The 19606-nt window shown below is 48.2% G+C and overlaps 1 protein-coding gene and 1 long non-coding RNA gene across 2 annotated transcripts in view; both read right to left on the bottom strand.

The window, feature by feature from the left end:
- The window catches only part of LOC118376691 (iron-sulfur clusters transporter ABCB7, mitochondrial-like), a 64318-nt gene that overhangs the window by 17150 nt on the left and 27562 nt on the right, over positions 1 to 19606 (bottom strand). Inside the window, exons 6-12 of the mRNA XM_052518091.1 lie at positions 16476 to 16744; positions 14762 to 14850; positions 14494 to 14581; positions 10603 to 10777; positions 6407 to 6564; positions 5981 to 6144; positions 492 to 621 (exon numbers count right to left, since the gene is read on the bottom strand). Coding sequence (XP_052374051.1) covers positions 492 to 621; positions 5981 to 6144; positions 6407 to 6564; positions 10603 to 10777; positions 14494 to 14581; positions 14762 to 14850; positions 16476 to 16744 — 1073 coding nt within the window. The remainder of the gene's footprint in view (positions 1 to 491; positions 622 to 5980; positions 6145 to 6406; positions 6565 to 10602; positions 10778 to 14493; positions 14582 to 14761; positions 14851 to 16475; positions 16745 to 19606) is intronic.
- On the bottom strand, positions 6588 to 10471 carry LOC127929782 (uncharacterized). The gene is made up of 3 exons (XR_008136165.1): positions 8790 to 10471; positions 8669 to 8748; positions 6588 to 8588 (listed from the first exon to the last, which is right to left on the bottom strand). It is a non-coding gene; the product is annotated as an uncharacterized LOC127929782 (long non-coding RNA).

Raw genomic sequence — 19606 nt, 5'->3', positions numbered from 1 at the left:
TCGGGGGAGAGGGGACACGTCGGGGGAGAGGGGACACGTCGGGGGAGAGGGGACACGTCGGGGGAGAGGGGACACGTCGGGAGAGGGGACACGTCGGGAGAGGGGACACGTCGGGAGAGGGGACACGTCGGGAGAGGGGACAGGTCGGGGGAGGGGACACGTCGGGAGAGGGGACACGTCGGGAGAGGGGACACGTCGGGAGAGGGGACACGTCGGGAGAGGGGACACGTCGGGAGAGGGGACACGTCGGGAGAGGGGACACGTCGGGAGAGGGGACACGTCGGGAGAGGGGACACGTCGGGAGAGGGGACACGTCGGGAGAGGGGACACGTCGGGAGAGGACACAATAAAGTGATGTAACACACTGAACAAAGAAAAACTGTTCTTTCAACATCTGACCCCTTGTTGTGAGAGTTTGTTGTCCGAGTTTATTGTTGTCCAATTCAACTTAATAAAGGATCAGTAAATTAATCTAATCACGTTAGTTTTACCTGTGGTACCACCCCTACGGCCCGTCGCAGGCTGTCCAGTCCAACGTCCCTGATGTTCTGTCCAGCGATGTAGATGTTCCCCTTCTGGGGCTCGTAGAACCGGAACAACATACGCATTATGGTGCTCTTCCTGAAACACAGAACCATGGTTACTATGGTGCTCTTCCTGAAACACAGAACCATGGTTACTATGGCGCTCTTCCTGAAACAACACAGAACCATGGTTACTATGGTGCTCTTCCTGAAACAACACAGTACCATGGTTACTATGGTGCTCTTCCTGAAACAACACAGAACCATGGTTACTATGGTGCTCTTCCTGAAACAACACAGAACCATGGTTACTATGGTGCTCTTCCTGAAACACAGAACCATGGTTACTATGGTGCTCTTCCTGAAACACAGAACCATGGTTACTATGGTGCTCTTCCTGAAACACCACAGTACCATGGTTACTATGGTGCTCTTCCTGAAACACAGAACCATGGTTACTATGGTGCTCTTCCTGAAACAACACAGAACCATGGTTACTATGGTGCTCTTCCTGAAACAACACAGAACCATGATTACTATGGTGCTCTTCCTGAAACAACACAGTACCATGGTTACTATGGTGCTCTTCCTGAAACACAGAACCATGGTTACTATGGCGCTCTTCCTGAAACAACACAGAACCATGGTTACTATGGCGCTCTTCCTGAAACAACACAGAACCATGGTTACTATGGCGCTCTTCCTGAAACACCACAGAACCATGATTACTATGGTGCTCTTCCTGAAACACCACAGAACCATGGTTACTATGGTGCTCTTCCTGAAACAACACAGAACCATGGTTACTATGGCGCTCTTCCTGAAACACAATACCATGGTTACTATGGTGCTCTTCCTGAAACAACACAGAACCATGGTTACTATGGTGCTCTTCCTGAAACAACACAGAACCATGGTTACTATGGTGCTCTTCCTGAAACAACACAGAACCATGGTTACTATGGTGCTCTTCCTGAAACAACACAGAACCATGGTTACTATGGTGCTCTTCCTGAAACAACACAGAACCATGGTTACTATGGTGCTCTTCCTGAAACAACACAGAACCATGGTTACTATGGTGCTCTTCCTGAAACAACACAGAACCATGGTTACTATGGTGCTCTTCCTGAAACAACACAGAACCATGGTTACTATGGTGCTCTTCCTGAAACAACACAGAACCATGGTTACTATGGTGCTCTTCCTGAAACAACACAGAACCATGGTTACTATGGTGCTCTTCCTGAAACAACACAGAACCATGGTTACTATGGTGCTCTTCCTGAAACAACACAGAACCATGGTTACTATGGTGCTCTTCCTGAAACACAGAACCATGGTTACTATGGTGCTCTTCCTGAAACAACACAGAACCATGATTACTATGGTGCTCTTCCTGAAACAACACAGAACCATGATTACTATGGTGCTCTTCCTGAAACAACACAGAACCATGATTACTATGGTGCTCTTCCTGAAACAACACAGAACCATGGTTACTATGGTGCTCTTCCTGAAACAACACAGAACAATGGTTACTATGGTGCTCTTCCTGAAACAACACAGAACCATGGTTACTATGGTGCTCTTCCTGAAACAACACAGAACCATGGTTACTATGGTGCTCTTCCTGAAACACAGAACCATGATTACTATGGTGCTCTTCCTGAAACAACACAGAACCATGGTTACTATGGCGCTCTTCCTGAAACACCACAGAACCATGGTTACTATGGTGCTCTTCCTGAAACACCACAGAACCATGGTTACTATGGTGCTCTTCCTGAAACACAGAACCATGGTTACTATGGTGCTCTTCCTGAAACAACACAGAACCATGGTTACTATGGTGCTCTTCCTGAAACACCACAGAACCATGGTTACTATGGTGCTCTTCCTGAAACACCACAGAACCATGGTTACTATGGTGCTCTTCCTGAAACACAGAACCATGATTACTATGGTGCTCTTCCTGAAACACAGAACCATGGTTACTATGGTGCTCTTCCTGAAACAACACAGAACAATGGTTACTATGGTGCTCTTCCTGAAACAACACAGAACCATGGTTACTATGGTGCTCTTCCTGAAACAACACAGAACCATGGTTACTATGGTGCTCTTCCTGAAACAACACAGAACCATGATTACTATGGTGCTCTTCCTGAAACAACACAGAACCATGGTTACTATGGTGCTCTTCCTGAAACAACACAGAACCATGGTTACTATGGTGCTCTTCCTGAAACACCACAGAACCATGGTTACTATGGTGCTCTTCCTGAAACACAGAACCATGATTACTATGGTGCTCTTCCTGAAACACAGAACCATGGTTACTATGGTGCTCTTCCTGAAACACAGAACCATGATTACTATGGTGCTCTTCCTGAAACACAGAACCATGGTTACTATGGTGCTCTTCCTGAAACACCACAGAACCATGGTTACTATGGTGCTCTTCCTGAAACACCACAGAACCATGGTTACTATGGTGCTCTTCCTGAAACACAGAACCATGGTTACTATGGTGCTCTTCCTGAAACACAGAACCATGGTTACTATGGTGCTCTTCCTGAAACACAGAACCATGATTACTATGGTGCTCTTCCTGAATGTAGAATCAATGACTTTTGGGAAATAGGACTGACATAAATATAGTAGAGAAAATAAACTTGCAGAGCGTAGCTAAATAAGGGTTTAAAGGTTAAAACCACAATCTGGACCGGATTAGTTAATATATATGCCATTTAGCAGACGCTTTTATCCAAAGCGACTTACAGTCATGTGTGCATACATTCTACGTATGGGTGGTCCCGGGAATCGAACCCACTACCCTGGCGTTACAAGCGCCATGCTCTACCAACTGTGCTACAGAAGGATCCATTAAATATAGGTTAGGACAATAAGAGGCACATTTCCACTACAACAGATTAGTGAAGCAGCCGTCTAATTATGTACCAGCTGGTTAAATAAGGGTTTCTACAGAGAGATTTCACACCCATTGACCACATTTGCACACACACCAATATCCCATTATTACTGCCATTTGGTAGGCCCTATTATAATGACTGCCATTTGGTAGGCCCTATTATAATGACTGCCATTTGGTAGGCCCCATTATAATGACTGCCATTTGGTAGGCCCTATTATAATGACTGCCATTTGGTAGGCCCCATTATAATGACTGCCATTTGGTAGGCCCCATTATAATGACTGCCATTTGGTAGGCCCCATTATAATGACTGCCATTTGGTAGGCCCCATTATAATGACTGCCATTTGGTAGGCCCTATTATAATGACTGCCATTTGGTAGGCCCCATTATAATGACTGCCATTTGGTAGGCCCCATTATAATGACTGCCATTTGGTAGGCCCTATTATAATGACTGCCATTTGGTAGGCCCTATTATAATGACTGCCATTTGGTAGGCCCTATTATAATGAATGCCATTTGGTAGGCCCTATTATAATGACTGCCATTTGGTAGGCCCTATTATAATGACTGCCATTTGGTAGGCCCTATTATAATGACTGCCATTTGGTAGGCCCTATTATAATGACTGCCATTTGGTAGGCCCTATTATAATGACTGCCATTTGGTAGGCCCTATTATAATGACTGCCATTTGGTAGGCCCCATTATAATGACTGCCATTTGGTAGGCCCCATTATAATGACTGCCATTTGGTAGGCCCTATTATAATGACTGCCATTTGGTAGGCCCTATTATAATGACTGCCATTTGGTAGGCCCCATTATAATGACTGCCATTTAGTAGGCCCCTAGAAGGGGTGCGTCGCTTGAGTGGGTTGAGTCACTGACGTGATCTTCCTGTCTGAGTTGGCGCCCCCCCTTGGGTTGTGCAGTGGCGGAGATCTTTGTGGGCTATACTCAGCCTCGTCTCAGGATGGTAAATTGGTGGTTGAAGATGTCCCTCTAGTGGTGTGGGGGCTGTGCTTTGGCAAAGTGGGTGGGGTTATGTCCTTCCTGTTTGGCCCTGTCCGGGGGTGTCCTCGGATGGGGCCACAGTGTCTCCTGACCCCTCCTGTCTCAGCCTCCAGTATTTATGCTGCAGTAGTTTATGTGTCGGGGGGCAAGGGTCAGTCTGTTATATCTGGAGTACTTCTCCTGTCTTATGCGGTGTCCTGTGTGAATTTCAGTAGGCTCTCTAATTCTCTTTCTTTCTCTCGGAGGACCTGAGCCATAGGACCATGTCTCAGGACTACCTGACATGATGACTCCTTGCTGTCCCCAGTCCACCTGGCCATGCTGCTGCTCCAGTTTGAACTGTTCTGCCTGCGGCTATGGAATCCCGACCTGTTCACCAGACATGCTACCTGTCCCAGACCTGCTGTTTTCAACTCTCTAGAGACAGCAGGAGCGGTTGAGATACTCTGAATGATAGGCTATGAAAAGCCAACCGACATTTACTCCTGAGGTGCTGACTTGCTGGTCATTTATGAACATTTGAACATCTTGGCCATGTTCTGTTATAATCTCCACACGGCACAGGCAGAAGAGGACTGGTCATCCTTCATAGCCTGGTTCCACGTCCCAAGTTCTGACATTTGGTCGGCCATTTGTTTGTCAACTGTAGTTAGATACATGCAGCTTCTCTCTGGGCCCTATGACACCAGATGAAGTAGTGCTCACCAGAACAACATCTTCATTTTATCAATGTAACACCGGTAAAGTAGCTGTTTCATTTAGATGCCGAGACGCAATAACTCCAAAACAGTGGAAATATTGGTCCTGAGAAACATGTCCAATGTCATCAGTTTGACCGGTTTTAAGGAGATTAAAAGCTGAGACAACTATGAAATATTTCTGACCAGTGCACTTCATACGACCATTTCAGACAGGTCAAGGCCTTTCTAAACGAGTACCTACCCCGATCCGCTCCCTCCTACCCCGATCCGCTCCCTCCTACCCCGATCCGCTCCCTCCTACCCCGATCCGCTCCCTCCTACGAGTACCTACCCTGATCCGCTCCCTCCTACCCCGATCCGCTCCCTCCTACCCCGATCCGCTCCCTCCTACCCCGATCCGCTCCCTCCTACCCCGACCCGCTCCCTCCTACCCCGACCCGCTCCCTCCTACCCCGACCCGATCCGCTCCCTCCTACCCCGATCCGCTCCCTCCTACCCCGATCCGCTCCCTCCTACCCCGACCCGCTCCCTCCTACCCCGACCCGCTCCGCTCCCTCCTACCCCGACCCGCTCCGCTCCCTCCTACCCCGACCCGCTCCCTCCTACCCCGACCCGCTCCGCTCCCTCCTACCCCGACCCGCTCCCTCCTACCCCGACCCGCTCCCTCCTACCCCGATCCGCTCCCTCCTACCCCGACCCGCTCCGCTCCCTCCTACCCCGATCCCTCCTACCCCGACCCGCTCCCTCCTACCCCGACCCGCTCCCTCCTACCCCGACCCGCTCCCTCCTACGAGTGCCTACCCTGATCCGCTCCCTCCTACGATGGCCACCTTCTTCCCAGCCGGCACCTGGAAGGAGACGCCCTCTAGAACCTTCTGTCCTTCCAGGTACTCAAAGTAGACATCCTCAAACCTGATGGTGGCTTCTTGAGGGGTGACGGAGAGAGGAGGGGCCAGATCTGTCTCCTAGAGTAGAGAGACAGAGAGAGACAAGAGAGTTAGGATAGACTACTTACTATAGACTAGGGGGGGGGGGGGTCACAGGAGGACAGGGGCCAGCTCCTTCACCTGTAGACAGACACACGAGAGGAACTGGTACTGGACTATAAGTATAGAACCTATTAGGAATACTGTGTGCAGCTGGTCAGTAATTCCAGTGTTCTAGATATATCTTAGCTCAAAAGAAGTGCACTACATAGGGAATAAGGGTGCAATTGGTATGTGTTACCTTGATCTTGGTGTCAATACTGAGCAGTGTGAAGAGTGTATTCATGTCGATCAGGGCCTGGCGTGTCTCTCTGTACACGGTGCCCAGGAAGTTAAGAGGCAGAGAGAGCTGGAACAGCAGACCATTCACCATCACCAGGTCTCCTACTGTCATAGAGCCTGTCAACAATATCAACACACTGTCAAACCTCCACAGCTACTTAAAGGAGGAATCTGCAGGAATGGAATGTTGATTTTGTAATGTCAAACCAAATCACAACACCGATTAAAGGGTTCTTTCTATTAGGGTTAGTTAGTTAGTAGGGGTTAGACTAACCTGTCACCTTTAGTTAGGGTTAGTTACAGTTGAAGTCAGAAGTTTACATACACTTAGGTTGGAGTCATTAAACTTGTTTTTCAACCACTCCACAAATGTCTTGTTAACAAACTGTTGTTTTGGTATGTTGGTTAGGACATCTACTTTGTTCATGACACAAGTAATTTTTACAACAATTGTTTACAGACAGATTATTTAACTTAATTCACTGTATCACAATTCCAGTGGGTCAGAAGTTTACATACACTAAGTTGACTGTGTCTTTAAAACAGCTTGGAAAATTTCAGAAAATTATGTCAATTAGCCTATCAGAAGCTTCTAAAGCCATGACATCATTTGAGTCAATTGGAGGTGTACCTGTGGATGTATTTCAAGGCCTACCTTCAAACTCAGTGGCCTCTTTGCTTGACATCATAGGACAATCTAAATAAATCAGCAAAGACCTCAGAACAAAAAATTGTAGACCTCCACAAGTTTGGTTCATCCTTGGGAGCAATTTCCAAACGCCTGAAGGTACCACATTCATCTGTATAAACAATAGTACGCAAGTATAAACACCATGGGAGCACGCAGCTGTCATACCGCTCAGGAAGGAGACGGGTTCTGTCTCTTAGAGATGAATGTATTTTGGTGTGAAAAGTGCAAATCAATCCCAGAACAGCAGCAAAGGATCTTGTGAAGATAATATAATAATAATATAATAATATATGCCATTTAGCTGACGCTTTTATCCAAAGCGACTTACAGTCATGTGTGCATACATTCTACGTATGGGTGGTCCTGGGAATCGAACCCACTACCCTGGCGTTACAAGCGCCATGCTCTACCAACTGAGCCACAGAAGGACCACACGGAGGAAACAGGTACAAAAGTATCTATATCCACAGTAAAACGAGTCCTATATCAACATAACCTGAAAGGCCGCTCAGCAAGGAAGAAGCCACTGCTCCAAAACCCCATAAAAAAGCCAGACTACGGTTTGCAACTGAACATGGGGACAAAGATTGTACTTTTTGGAGAAATGTCCTCTGGTCTGATGAAACAAAAATGTATCTGTTTGGCCATAATGACCATTGTTATGTTTGGAGGAAGAAGGGGGAGGCTTACAAGCCGAAGAACACCATCCCAACCGTGAAGCACGGAGGTGGCAGCATCATGTTGTGGGGGTGCTTTGCTGCAGGAGGGACTGGTGCACTTCACAAAATAGATGGCTTCATGAGGCAGGAAAATAACTTGGATATATTGAAGCAACATCTCAAGACATCAGTCAGGAAGTTTAAGCTTGGTTGTAAATGGGTCTTCCAAATGGACAATGACCCCAAACATACTTCCAAAGTTGTGGCAAAATGGCTTAAGGACAACAAAGTCAAGGTATTGGAGTGTCCATCACAAAGCCCTGACCTCCATCCTCTAGAAAGTTTGTGGGCAGAACTGAAAAAGCATGATCGAGCAAGGAAGCCTACAAACCTGACTCAGTTACACCAGCTCTGTCAGGAGGCCTACAAACCTGACTCAGTTACACCAGCTCTGTCAGGAGGCCTACAAACCTGACTCAGTTACACCAGCTCTGTCAGGAGGCCTACAAACCTGCCTCAGTTACACCAGCTCTGTCAGGAGGCCTACAAACCTGCCTCAGTTACACCAGCTCTGTCAGGAGGCCTACAAACCTGCCTCAGTTACACCAGCTCTGTCAGGAGGCCTACAAACCTGCCTCAGTTACACCAGCTCTGTCAGGAGGCCTACAAACCTGCCTCAGTTACACCAGCTCTGTCAGGAGGCCTACAAACCTGCCTCAGTTACACCAGCTCTGTCAGGAGGCCTACAAACCTGCCTCAGTTACACCAGCTCTGTCAGGAGGCCTACAAACCTGCCTCAGTTACACCAGCTCTGTCAGGAGGCCTACAAACCTGACTCAGTTACACCAGCTCTGTCAGGAGGCCTACAAACCTGACTCAGTTACACCAGCTCTGTCAGGAGGCCTACAAACCTGACTCAGTTACACCAGCTCTGTCAGGAGGCCTACAAACCTGCCGCAGTTACACCAGCTCTGTCAGGAGGCCTTACAAACCTGACTCAGTTACACCAGCTCTGTCAGGAGGCCTACAAACCTGACTCAGTTACAGCAGCTCTGTCAGGAGGCCTACAAACCTGACTCAGTTACAGCAGCTCTGTCAGGAGGCCTACAAACCTGACTCAGTTACAGCAGCTCTGTCAGGAGGCCTACAAACCTGACTTGGTTACACCAGCTCTGTCAGGAGGAATGGGCCAATATTTACCCATCTTATTGTGGGAAGCTTGTGGAAGACTACCTGAAATGTTTGACCCAAGTTAAACCATTTAAAGGCAATGCTACCAAATACTAATTGAGTGTATGTAAACTTCTGACCCACTGGGAATGTGATGAAAGAAATAAAAGCTGAAATAAAACATTTTCTGTACTATTATTCTGACATTTCACATTCTTAAAATAAAGTGGTGATCCTAACTGAACAAAGACAGAGTTTAAATGTTTTTGGCTGAGGTGTATGTAAACTTCTGACTTGCACAACTGTAGGGTGTAGGGGTTAGTTAGCGTGTAGGGGGCAGTTAGGGTGTAGGGGTTAGTTAGGGTGTAGGGGTTAGTTAGGGTGTAGGGGTTAGTTAGGGTGTAGGTAGAAACATCTGCCACGCTGATCCTCAACACTGGAGCTCCTCAGGGGTGTGTGCGCAGTCCCCTCCTGTACTCCCTGTTCACACACGACTGCACGACTCCAACACCATCTTTAAGTTTGTTAGTGGCGGTAGGTAGCCTTGTGATAAGAGCGTTGGGACAGTAACCGAAATCCCCGAGCTGACAAGGTAAAAATCTGTCGTTCTGCCCCTGAACAAGGCACTGTTCCTAGGCAGTCATTGAAAATATGAATTTGTTCTTTAACTGACTTGCCTGGTTAAATAAAAGTAAAACATGTACATTTAAAAAAAGTTTGCAGACAACACAACAGTAGACCTGATCACCAACAACGACGAGACAGCCAATAGAGAGGAGGTCAGAGACCTGGCCTGGTGGTGCCAGAATAACAACCTATTCCTCAACGTAACCAAGACTAAGGAGATGATTGTGGACTACAGGAAGAGGACTGAGCACACCCCCATTCTCATCGACGGGGCTGTAGTGGAGCTGGTTGAGAGCTTCAAGTTCCTTGGCGTCCACATCACCAACAAACTAGAATGGTCCAAACACACCAAGACAGTCATGAAGAGGGCATGTCAAAGCCAATTCCCCCTCAGGAATCTAAAAAGATTTGGCATGGGTCCTGAGATCCCCATAAGGTTCTACAGCTACACCATCGAGAGCATCCTGACTGGTTGCATCACTGCCTGGTACGGCAATTGCTCGGCCCCCCGACCGCAAGGCACTTCAGAGCGTAGTGCGTACAGCCCAGTACATCATTGGGGCCAAGTCTAGGACAAAAAGGCTTCTCAACAGATTTTATCCCCAAGCCATAAGACTCCTGAAAATGTAACCAAATGGCTACCTGGACTATTTGCATTGTGTCACCCCCAACTCTTCTTTTACACTGCTGCTACTCTCTGTTTATCTTATATGCATAGTCACTTTAACTATACATTCATGTACATACTACCTCAATTGGCCCGACCAACCAGTGCACCCGCACATTGGCTAACCGGGATATCTGCATTGTGTCAGAGCGTAGGGCTCCGTCAGGGCGTAGGGCTCCGTCAGGGCGTAGGGCTCCGTCAGGGCGTAGGGGTTCGGGTTAGTTAGGGTGTAGGGGTTCGGGTTAGTTAGGGTGTAGGGGTTCGGGTTAGTTAGGGTGTAGGGGTTCGGGTTAGTTAGGGTGTAGGGGTTCGGGTTAGTTAGGGTGTAGGGGTAGACTGACCTGCCATGATCCCCTTGCTAGCTAGCACCATGATACCAGTGAGGCCCACACTAAAGATGACACTCTGTCCAAAGTTGAGCATGGCCAGGGTATAGGTGGTCTTCAGGGAGGAGGACTCGTAGCTCTTCAGATAACCATCATACTTCTCTGCTTCATACTTCTCATTGTTGAAATACTGGAACAGAGAGAGAGAGGGAGGTGAGGTCAGACAGTATCATGTAGTATAATACTGGAACAGAGAGAGAGGGAGGTGAGGTCAGACAGTATCATGTAGTATAATACTGGAACAGAGAGAGAGAGAGGTGAGGTCAGACAGTATCATGTAGTATAATACTGGAACAGAGAGAGAGAGGGAGGTGAGGTCAGACAGCATCATGTAGTATAATACTGGAACAGAGAGTGAGAGGGAGGTGAGGTCAGACAGTATCATGTAGTATAATACTGGAACAGAGAGAGAGAGAGGTGAGGTCAGACAGTATCATGTAGTATAATACTGGAACAGAGAGTGAGAGGGAGGTGAGGTCAGACAGTATCATGTAGTATAATACTGGAACAGAGAGAGAGAGGTGAGGTCAGACAGTATCATGTAGTATAATACTGGAACAGAGAGAGAGGGAGGTGAGGTCAGACAGTATCATGTAGTATAATACTGGAACAGAGAGAGAGAGAGGGAGGTGAGGTCAGACAGTATCATGTAGTATAATACTGGAACAGAGAGAGAGAGGTGAGGTCAGACAGTATCGTGTAGTATAATACTGGAACAGAGAGTGAGAGGGAGGTGAGGTCAGACAGTATCATGTAGTATAATACTGGAACAGAGAGAGAGGGAGGTGAGGTCAGACAGTATCGTGTAGTATAATACTGGAACAGAGAGAGAGGGAGGTGAGGTCAGACTGTATCATGTAGTATAATACTGGAACAGAGAGAGAGAGAGAGGTGAGGTCAGACAGTATCATGTAGTATAATACTGGAACAGAGAGAGAGGGAGGTGAGGTCAGACAGTATCATGTAGTATAATACTGGAACAGAGAGAGAGAGGGAGGTGAGGTCAGACAGTATCATGTAGTATAATACTGGAACAGAGAGAGAGAGGGAGGTGAGGTCAGACAGTATCATGTAGTATAATACTGGAACAGAGAGAGAGAGGGAGGTGAGGTCAGACAGTATCATGTAGTATAATACTGGAACAGAGAGAGAGAGAGAGGTGAGGTCAGACAGTATCGTGTAGTATAATACTGGAACAGAGAGAGAGAGAGAGAGAGAGAGAGAGAGGTGAGGTCAGACAGTATCATGTAGTATAATACTGGAACAGAGAGAGAGAGAGGTGAGGTCAGACAGTATCATGTAGTATAATACTGGAACAGAGAGGGAGAGAGGGAGGTGAGGTCAGACAGTATCATGTAGTATAATACTGGAACAGAGAGAGAGGGAGGTGAGGTCAGACAGTATCATGTAGTATAATACTGGAACAGAGAGAGAGAGAGGTGAGGTCAGACAGTATCATGTAGTATAATACTGGAACAGAGAGAGAGAGGTGAGGTCAGACAGTATCGTGTAGTATAATACTGGAACAGAGAGTGAGAGGGAGGTGAGGTCAGACAGTATCATGTAGTATAATACTGGAACAGAGAGAGAGGGAGGTGAGGTCAGACAGTATCGTGTAGTATAATACTGGAACAGAGAGAGAGGGAGGTGAGGTCAGACTGTATCATGTAGTATAATACTGGAACAGAGAGAGAGAGAGGTGAGGTCAGACAGTATCATGTAGTATAATACTGGAACAGAGAGAGAGGGAGGTGAGGTCAGACAGTATCATGTAGTATAATACTGGAACAGAGAGAGAGGGAGGTGAGGTCAGACAGTATCATGTAGTATAATACTGGAACAGAGAGAGAGAGAGGTGAGGTCAGACAGTATCATGTAGTATAATACTGGAACAGAGAGAGGGAGGGAGGTGAGGTCAGACAGTATCATGTAGTATAATACTGGAACAGAGAGAGAGAGAGAGAGGTGAGGTCAGACAGTATCATGTAGTATAATACTGGAACAGAGAGAGAGAGAGAGAGAGAGAGAGGTGAGGTCAGACAGTATCATGTAGTATAATACTGGAACAGAGAGAGAGAGAGGTGAGGTCAGACAGTATCATGTAGTATAATACTGGAACAGAGAGGGAGAGAGGGAGGTGAGGTCAGACAGTATCATGTAGTATAATACTGGAACAGAGAGAGAGGGAGGTGAGGTCAGACAGTATCATGTAGTATAATACTGGAACAGAGAGAGAGAGAGGTGAGGTCAGACAGTATCATGTAGTATAATACTGGAACAGAGAGAGAGGAGGTGAGGTCAGACAGTATCATGTAGTATAATACTGGAACAGAGAGAGAGAGAGGTGAGGTCAGACAGTATCATGTAGTATAATACTGGAACAGAGAGAGAGGGAGGTGAGGTCAGACAGTATCGTGTAGTATAATACTGGAACAGAGAGAGAGGTAGGTGAGGTCAGACAGTATCGTGTAGTATAATACTGGAACAGAGAGGGAGAGAGGGAGGTGAGACAGTAAAAAACAAGGCAGGGGGGTTATAGAACAGACATTTAAATGGAAGGCAGGGGGGTTATAGAACAGACATTTAAATGGAAGGCAGGGGGTTATAGAACAGACATTTAAATGGAAGGCAGGGGGGTTATAGAACAGACATTTAAATGGAAGGCAGGGGGTTATAGAACAGACATTTAAATGGAAGGCAGGGGGGTTATAGAACAGACATTTAAATGGAAGGCGGGGGGTTATAGAACAGACATTTAAATGGAAGGCAGGGGGTTATAGAACAGACATTTAAATGGAAGGCAGGGGGTTATAGAACAGACATTTAAATGGAAGGCAGGGGGTTATAGAACAGACATTTAAATGGAAAACAAGGCAGGGGGGTTATAGAACAGACATTTAAATGGAAAACAAGGCGGGGGGTTATAGAACAGACATTTAAATGGAAGGCAGGGGGTTATAGAACAGACATTTAAATGGAAAACAAGGCAGGGGGTTATAGAACAGACATTTAAATGGAAGGCAGGGGGTTATAGAACAGACATTTAAATGGAAATCAAGGCGGGGGGGTTATAGAACAGACATTTAAATGGAAAACAATGGATGATGAATATCTATCCATGTCATTGAGCAGCAGAATATTAAGGAGGAGGAGAGAGAGAACACGACAGAGAAGGAGAGAGAGAGAGAGAACACGACAGAGAAGAGAGAGAGAGAGAGAACACGACAGAGAAGGAGAGAGAGAGAGAGAACACAGCAGAGAAGGAGAGAGAGAGAGAGAAGAGACAACAGAGAAGGAGAGAGAGAACAGAGAAGGAGAGAGAGAACAGAGAAGGAGAGAGAGAACAGAGAAGGAGAGAGAGAACAGAGAAGGAGAGAGAGAACAGAGAAGGAGAGAGAGAACAGAGAAGGAGAGAGAGAACAGAGAAGGAGAGAGAGAACAGAGAGAAGAGAGAACAGAGAAGGAGAGAGAGAACAGAGAAGGAGAGAGAGAAGGAGAGAGAGAGAGAGAACACGACAGAGAAGGAGAGAGAGAGAGAACACGACAGAGAAGGAGAGAGAGAGAGAGAGAGAGAGAACACGACAGAGAAGGAGAGAGAGAGAGAGAGAGAGAGAACACGACAGAGAAGGAGAGAGAGAGAGAACACGACAGAGAAGGAGAGAGAGAGAGAGAACACGACAGAGAAGGAGAGAGAGAGAGAGAACACGACAGAGAAGGAGAGAGAGAGAACACGACAGAGAAGGAGAGAGAGAGAACACGACAGAGGAGAGAGAGAGAACACGACAGAGAAGGAGAGAGAGAGAACACGACAGAGAAGGAGAGAGAGAGAAAGAGAAACTGTCTCACCTTAACGGTCTCATAGTTCAGTAAAGAGTCAATGGCAGCGTTTCCTGCCTCGTTGTCTGCATTGTTCATCTCTATCCTGAACCGAGTCCTGGAGAACAAGATGGACGCCAACGTTACACAGTTGGGAAGAATTCACAGGAAAAGGTAGCTTGAGCTTTCCTATAATGCTAGCTATAGCCAAGCCAACCACATATATGCTTAGTACAATGTAAACCTACAGGTAGCTAAGGTGAAGGCCAACTGTCAACAACAACCTAGTGGACAGTACCTCCACTGTGTGACAGCAATGGTGAAGGCGGTATACGCTCCCAGAGTACCCAGAGTCACCGCAGCAAATTCCACCCCGCATTTATAATACTGCGGAGAGAGAGAGAGAGACATTTTAATATTGTATTAAGGAGGGAAACATAATGCTGAGAAACGAGGGAGAAAGACATCAAACTGGAGGTGGATAAAAGACATTATCAAGGTATCACTTCAACAGACTAGCGGAGCTAGAACAGAAGTCAACCAACCACGTCTGAATATCCAGACTCATTATTAGACTCACTAGGTAGGTAAACACTATTATAATAGATATTACAGTGGAGTCTACACTATCTAATGCTAACATGGCCGTGGAGTCTACACTATCTAATGCTAACATGGCCGTGGAGTCTACACTATCTAATGCTAACATGGCCGTGGAGTCTACACTATCTAATGCTAACATGGCCGTGGAGTCTACAATATCTAATGCTAACATGGCCGTGGAGTCTACACTATCTAATGCTAACATGGAGAACAGTCTCCATGGCCGTGGAGTCTACAATATCTAATGCTAAGATGGCTGTGGAGTCTACAATATCTAATGCTAACATGGAGAACAGTCTTCATGGCCGTGGAGTCTACAATATCTAATGCTAACATGGATTACAGTCTCCATGGCTGTGGAGTCTACACTATCTAATGCTAACATGGAGAACAGTCTCATGCCGGGCATACAAAACATGACTGTCTCAACGTTTTTGCAGACCCAGACAAATGTTCATGATCGGGGTGAAATCCTATAAACTTGGGATAGGATCAGTATGCCGGAACTAGCGTAGTTTGAGTGAATTTCAAAAGGAGTACAGCTGCACCATCGAGAGCATCTTGACAGGCTGCATCACCACTTGCTATGGAAATTACACCACCCTTAACCGCAAAGCGCTACAAAGGGTGGTGTGGACATCCCAGTACATCACTGGGGCCCAGCTCCATGCCATCCAGGACCTCTATACCAGGCGGTGTCAGAGGAAGACCCTAAAAATTGCCAAAGACTCTAGCCACCCTAGACATAGACTGTTCTCTCTGCCACCGTCCAGACCAACAGGCTCCGAGACCACTTGTTCCGCCAAGCCATGGGTTAGGGTTGGTACCGGGGCAGTGCTGGTACCGGGGCAGTGTTGGTACAGGGGCAGTGTTGGTACAGGGGCAGTGTTGGTACAGGGGCAGTGTTGGTACAGGGGCAGTGTTGGTACAGGGGCAGTGTTGGTACAGGGGCAGTGTTGGTACAGGGTTGGTACAGTGACATATCCTCCTACTCTACTGTCCAACTGACATTCACCATACATGATCATATATCCATACTGAGGCAGGGGGACTCTACCCACCAGGACAGCAGAGACCAGCCCCATCTCCAGTGCAGTGGGTCCCAGGTTGAATAGCAGAGAGGACCCCTCACCCTCACCCTCTGCCGCTTCCCCTGCCTCACCCTCTACCGCTTCCCCTGCCAAACCCTCTGCCGCTTCCCCTGCCTCACCCTCTGCCGCTTCCCCTGCCTCACCCTCTGCCTCACCCCTGCAGGGGCTCACCCCCTGCCTCACCCCCTGCCTCACCCCCTGCAGGGGCTCACCCCCTGCCTCACCCCCTGCCTCACCCCCTGCCTCACCCTCTACTTCCCCTGCCTCACCCTCTACTTCCCCTGCCTCACCCCTATTCTAGGGTTAGGGGTTACCCACCAGGATAGCAGAGACCAGCCCCATCTCCAGCGCAGTGGGTCCCAGGTTGAAGACAATGGCAGAGAGGACGAAGGAGATGCCCCTGGTGCCCCTATCAATGGCCTTTGACAACGCCCCCGTCTGGCGGGACAGGTGGAAGCCCAGGTCCAGGCTGTGGAGGTGCAGGAACACGTTCTTGGCGATACGCCGGATGGAACTCTGGGCCACCTTCCCAAACACGGCATTACGCAGCTCGTTGAAGAGGGCCGAACCGGCACGGGACACACCGTCTGGGAGGAGAGAAAGAGGATTTCATCAGACAGAACAGCACGCCAGCCTTTATACCAATCAGAGACAGACAAGGGGATATAGAGATCAATTGATTTGTTTGTACTTGGTAAGTCACTTCCTAGACCAGGCCAGGCTGTGTAGTAACAGAGACCGTCCCAGGCCAGGCCAGGCTGTATAGTAACAGAGACCGTCCCAGGCCAGGCCAGGCTGTATAGTAACAGAGACCGTCCCAGGCCAGGCCAGGCTGTATAGTAACAGAGACCGTCCCAGGCCAGGCCAGGCTGTATAGTAACAGAGACCGTCCCAGGCCAGGCCAGGCTGTATAGTAACAGAGACCGTCCCAGACCAGGCCAGGCTGTGTAGTAACAGAGACCGTCCCAGACCAGGCCAGGCTGTGTAGTAACAGAGACCGTCCCAGACCAGGCCAGGCTGTGTAGTAACAGAGACCGTCCCAGACCAGGCCAGGCTGTGTAGTAACAGAGACCGTCCCAGACCAGGCCAGGCTGTGTAGTAACAGAGACCGTCCCAGACCAGGCCAGGCTGTGTAGTAACAGAGACCGTCCCAGACCAGGCCAGGCTGTGTAGTAACAGAGACCGTCCCAGACCAGGCCAGGCTGTGTAGTAACAGAGACCGTCCCAGACCAGGCCAGGCTGTGTAGTAACAGAGACCGTCCCAGACCAGGCCAGGCTGTGTAGTAACAGAGACCGTCCCAGACCAGGCCAGGCTGTGTAGTAACAGAGACCGTCCCAGACCAGGCCAGGCTGTGTAGTAACAGAGACCGTCCCAGACCAGGCCAGGCTGTGTAGTAACAGAGACCGTCCCAGACCAGGCCAGGCTGTGTAGTAACAGAGACCGTCCCAGACCAGGCCAGGCTGTGTAGTAACAGAGACCGTCCCAGACCAGGCCAGGCTGTGTAGTAACAGAGACCGTCCCAGACCAGGCCAGGCTGTGTAGTAACAGAGACCGTCCCAGACCAGGCCAGGCTGTGTAGTAACAGAGACCGTCCCAGACCAGGCCAGGCTGTGTAGTAACAGAGACCGTCCCAGACCAGGCCAGGCTGTGTAGTAACAGAGACCGTCCCAGACCAGGCCAGGCTGTGTAGTAACAGAGACCGTCCCAGACCAGGCCAGGCTGTGTAGTAACAGAGACCGTCCCAGACCAGGCCAGGCTGTGTAGTAACAGAGACCGTCCCAGGCCAGGCCAGGCTGTGTAGTAACAGAGACCGTCCCAGGCCAGGCCAGGCTGTGTAGTAACAGAGACCGTCCCAGGCCAGGCCAGGCTGTGTAGTAACAGAGACCGTCCCAGGCCAGGCCAGGCTGTGTAGTAACAGAGACCGTCCCAGGCCAGGCCAGGCTGTGTAGTAACAGAGACCGTCCCAGGCCAGGCCAGGCTGTGTAGTAACAGAGACCGTCCCAGGCCAGGCCAGGCTGTGTAGTAACAGAGACCGTCCCAGACCAGGCCAGGCTGTGTAGTAACAGAGACCGTCCCAGACCAGGCCAGGCTGTGTAGTAACAGAGACCGTCCCAGACCAGGCCAGGCTGTGTAGTAACAGAGACCGTCCCAGACCAGGCCAGGCTGTGTAGTAACAGAGACCGTCCCAGGCCAGGCCAGGCTGTGTAGTAACAGAGACCGTCCCAGACCAGGCCAGGCTGTGTAGTAACAGAGACCGTCCCAGACCAGGCCAGGCTGTGTAGTAACAGAGACCGTCCCAGACCAGGCCAGGCTGTGTAGTAACAGAGACCGTCCCAGACCAGGCCAGGCTGTGTAGTAACAGAGACCGTCCCAGACCAGGCCAGGCTGTGTAGTAACAGAGACCGTCCCAGACCAGGCCAGGCTGTGTAGTAACAGAGACCGTCCCAAATCGGTAAACGCCGATGACATTGCAATCCACGAGGAAAGTACGTGGCAGGCTGACCGCAGATTTCACCATATTAGTGAACTAAGGTTCATATGTCTGTGTGTTTATTATATTATAACTAAGTCTATGATTTGATAGAGCAGTCTGTCTGAGCGGTGGTAGGCAGCAGCAGGCTCATTCATTCAAACACCACCTTCCTTCATTTGCCAGCAGCTCTTCGTAATGCTTGAAGCACAGCGCTGTTTATGACTTCAAGCCTATCAACTCCAGAGATTAGGGGCTAGCATTACTATAGTGCCTATAAGAACATCCAATAGTCAAAGATATGAAATACAAATGGTAGAGAGAGAAATAGTCCTATAATTCCTATATTAACGTCAACCTAAAACTTCTTAACTGGGAATATTGAAGACTCATGTTAAAAGGAACCACCAGATTTCATGTTCTCATGTTCTGAGCAAGTAACTTAAACGTTAGCTTTCTTACATGGCACATATTGCACTTTTACTTTCTTCTCCAACACTTTGTTTTTGCATTATTTAAACCAAATTGAACAGGTTTCATTAATTTGAGACTAAATAGATGTATTATATTAAGTCAAAATAAAACCATTAATTGTTTATTCAGTATTGTTATATTTGTCATTTTTTACACATACACACGCATACATAAAACTGCCGATTAATCGGCTTGTTTGGTCCTCCAATAATCGGTATCGGAAAATGATAATCGGTCAACCTCTAATACCAATGCTGTTAATTGAAGTTAGAAAGTTAAGTTCCTCGGTGTACACATCACTGACAAACTGAAATGGTCCATCCACACAGACAGCGTGTTGAAGAAAGCGCAACAGCGCCTCCTCAACCTCATGAGGCTGAAGAAATGTAGCTTGGCACCCAAAACCCTGACAAACTTTTACAGATGCACAATTGAGAGCAACCTGTCGGGCTGCATCACCGCCTGGTACGGAAACTTTACACAGGTGTGCATATGTTGTGAAAG

This window comes from Oncorhynchus keta, chromosome 4 (assembly GCF_023373465.1).
Source record: "Oncorhynchus keta strain PuntledgeMale-10-30-2019 chromosome 4, Oket_V2, whole genome shotgun sequence".
Classification (NCBI taxonomy): Eukaryota; Metazoa; Chordata; class Actinopteri; order Salmoniformes; family Salmonidae; genus Oncorhynchus; species Oncorhynchus keta.
The sequence above is the reverse complement of the archived record's forward strand: the minus strand, read 5'-3'. Positions and strand labels throughout refer to the sequence as shown.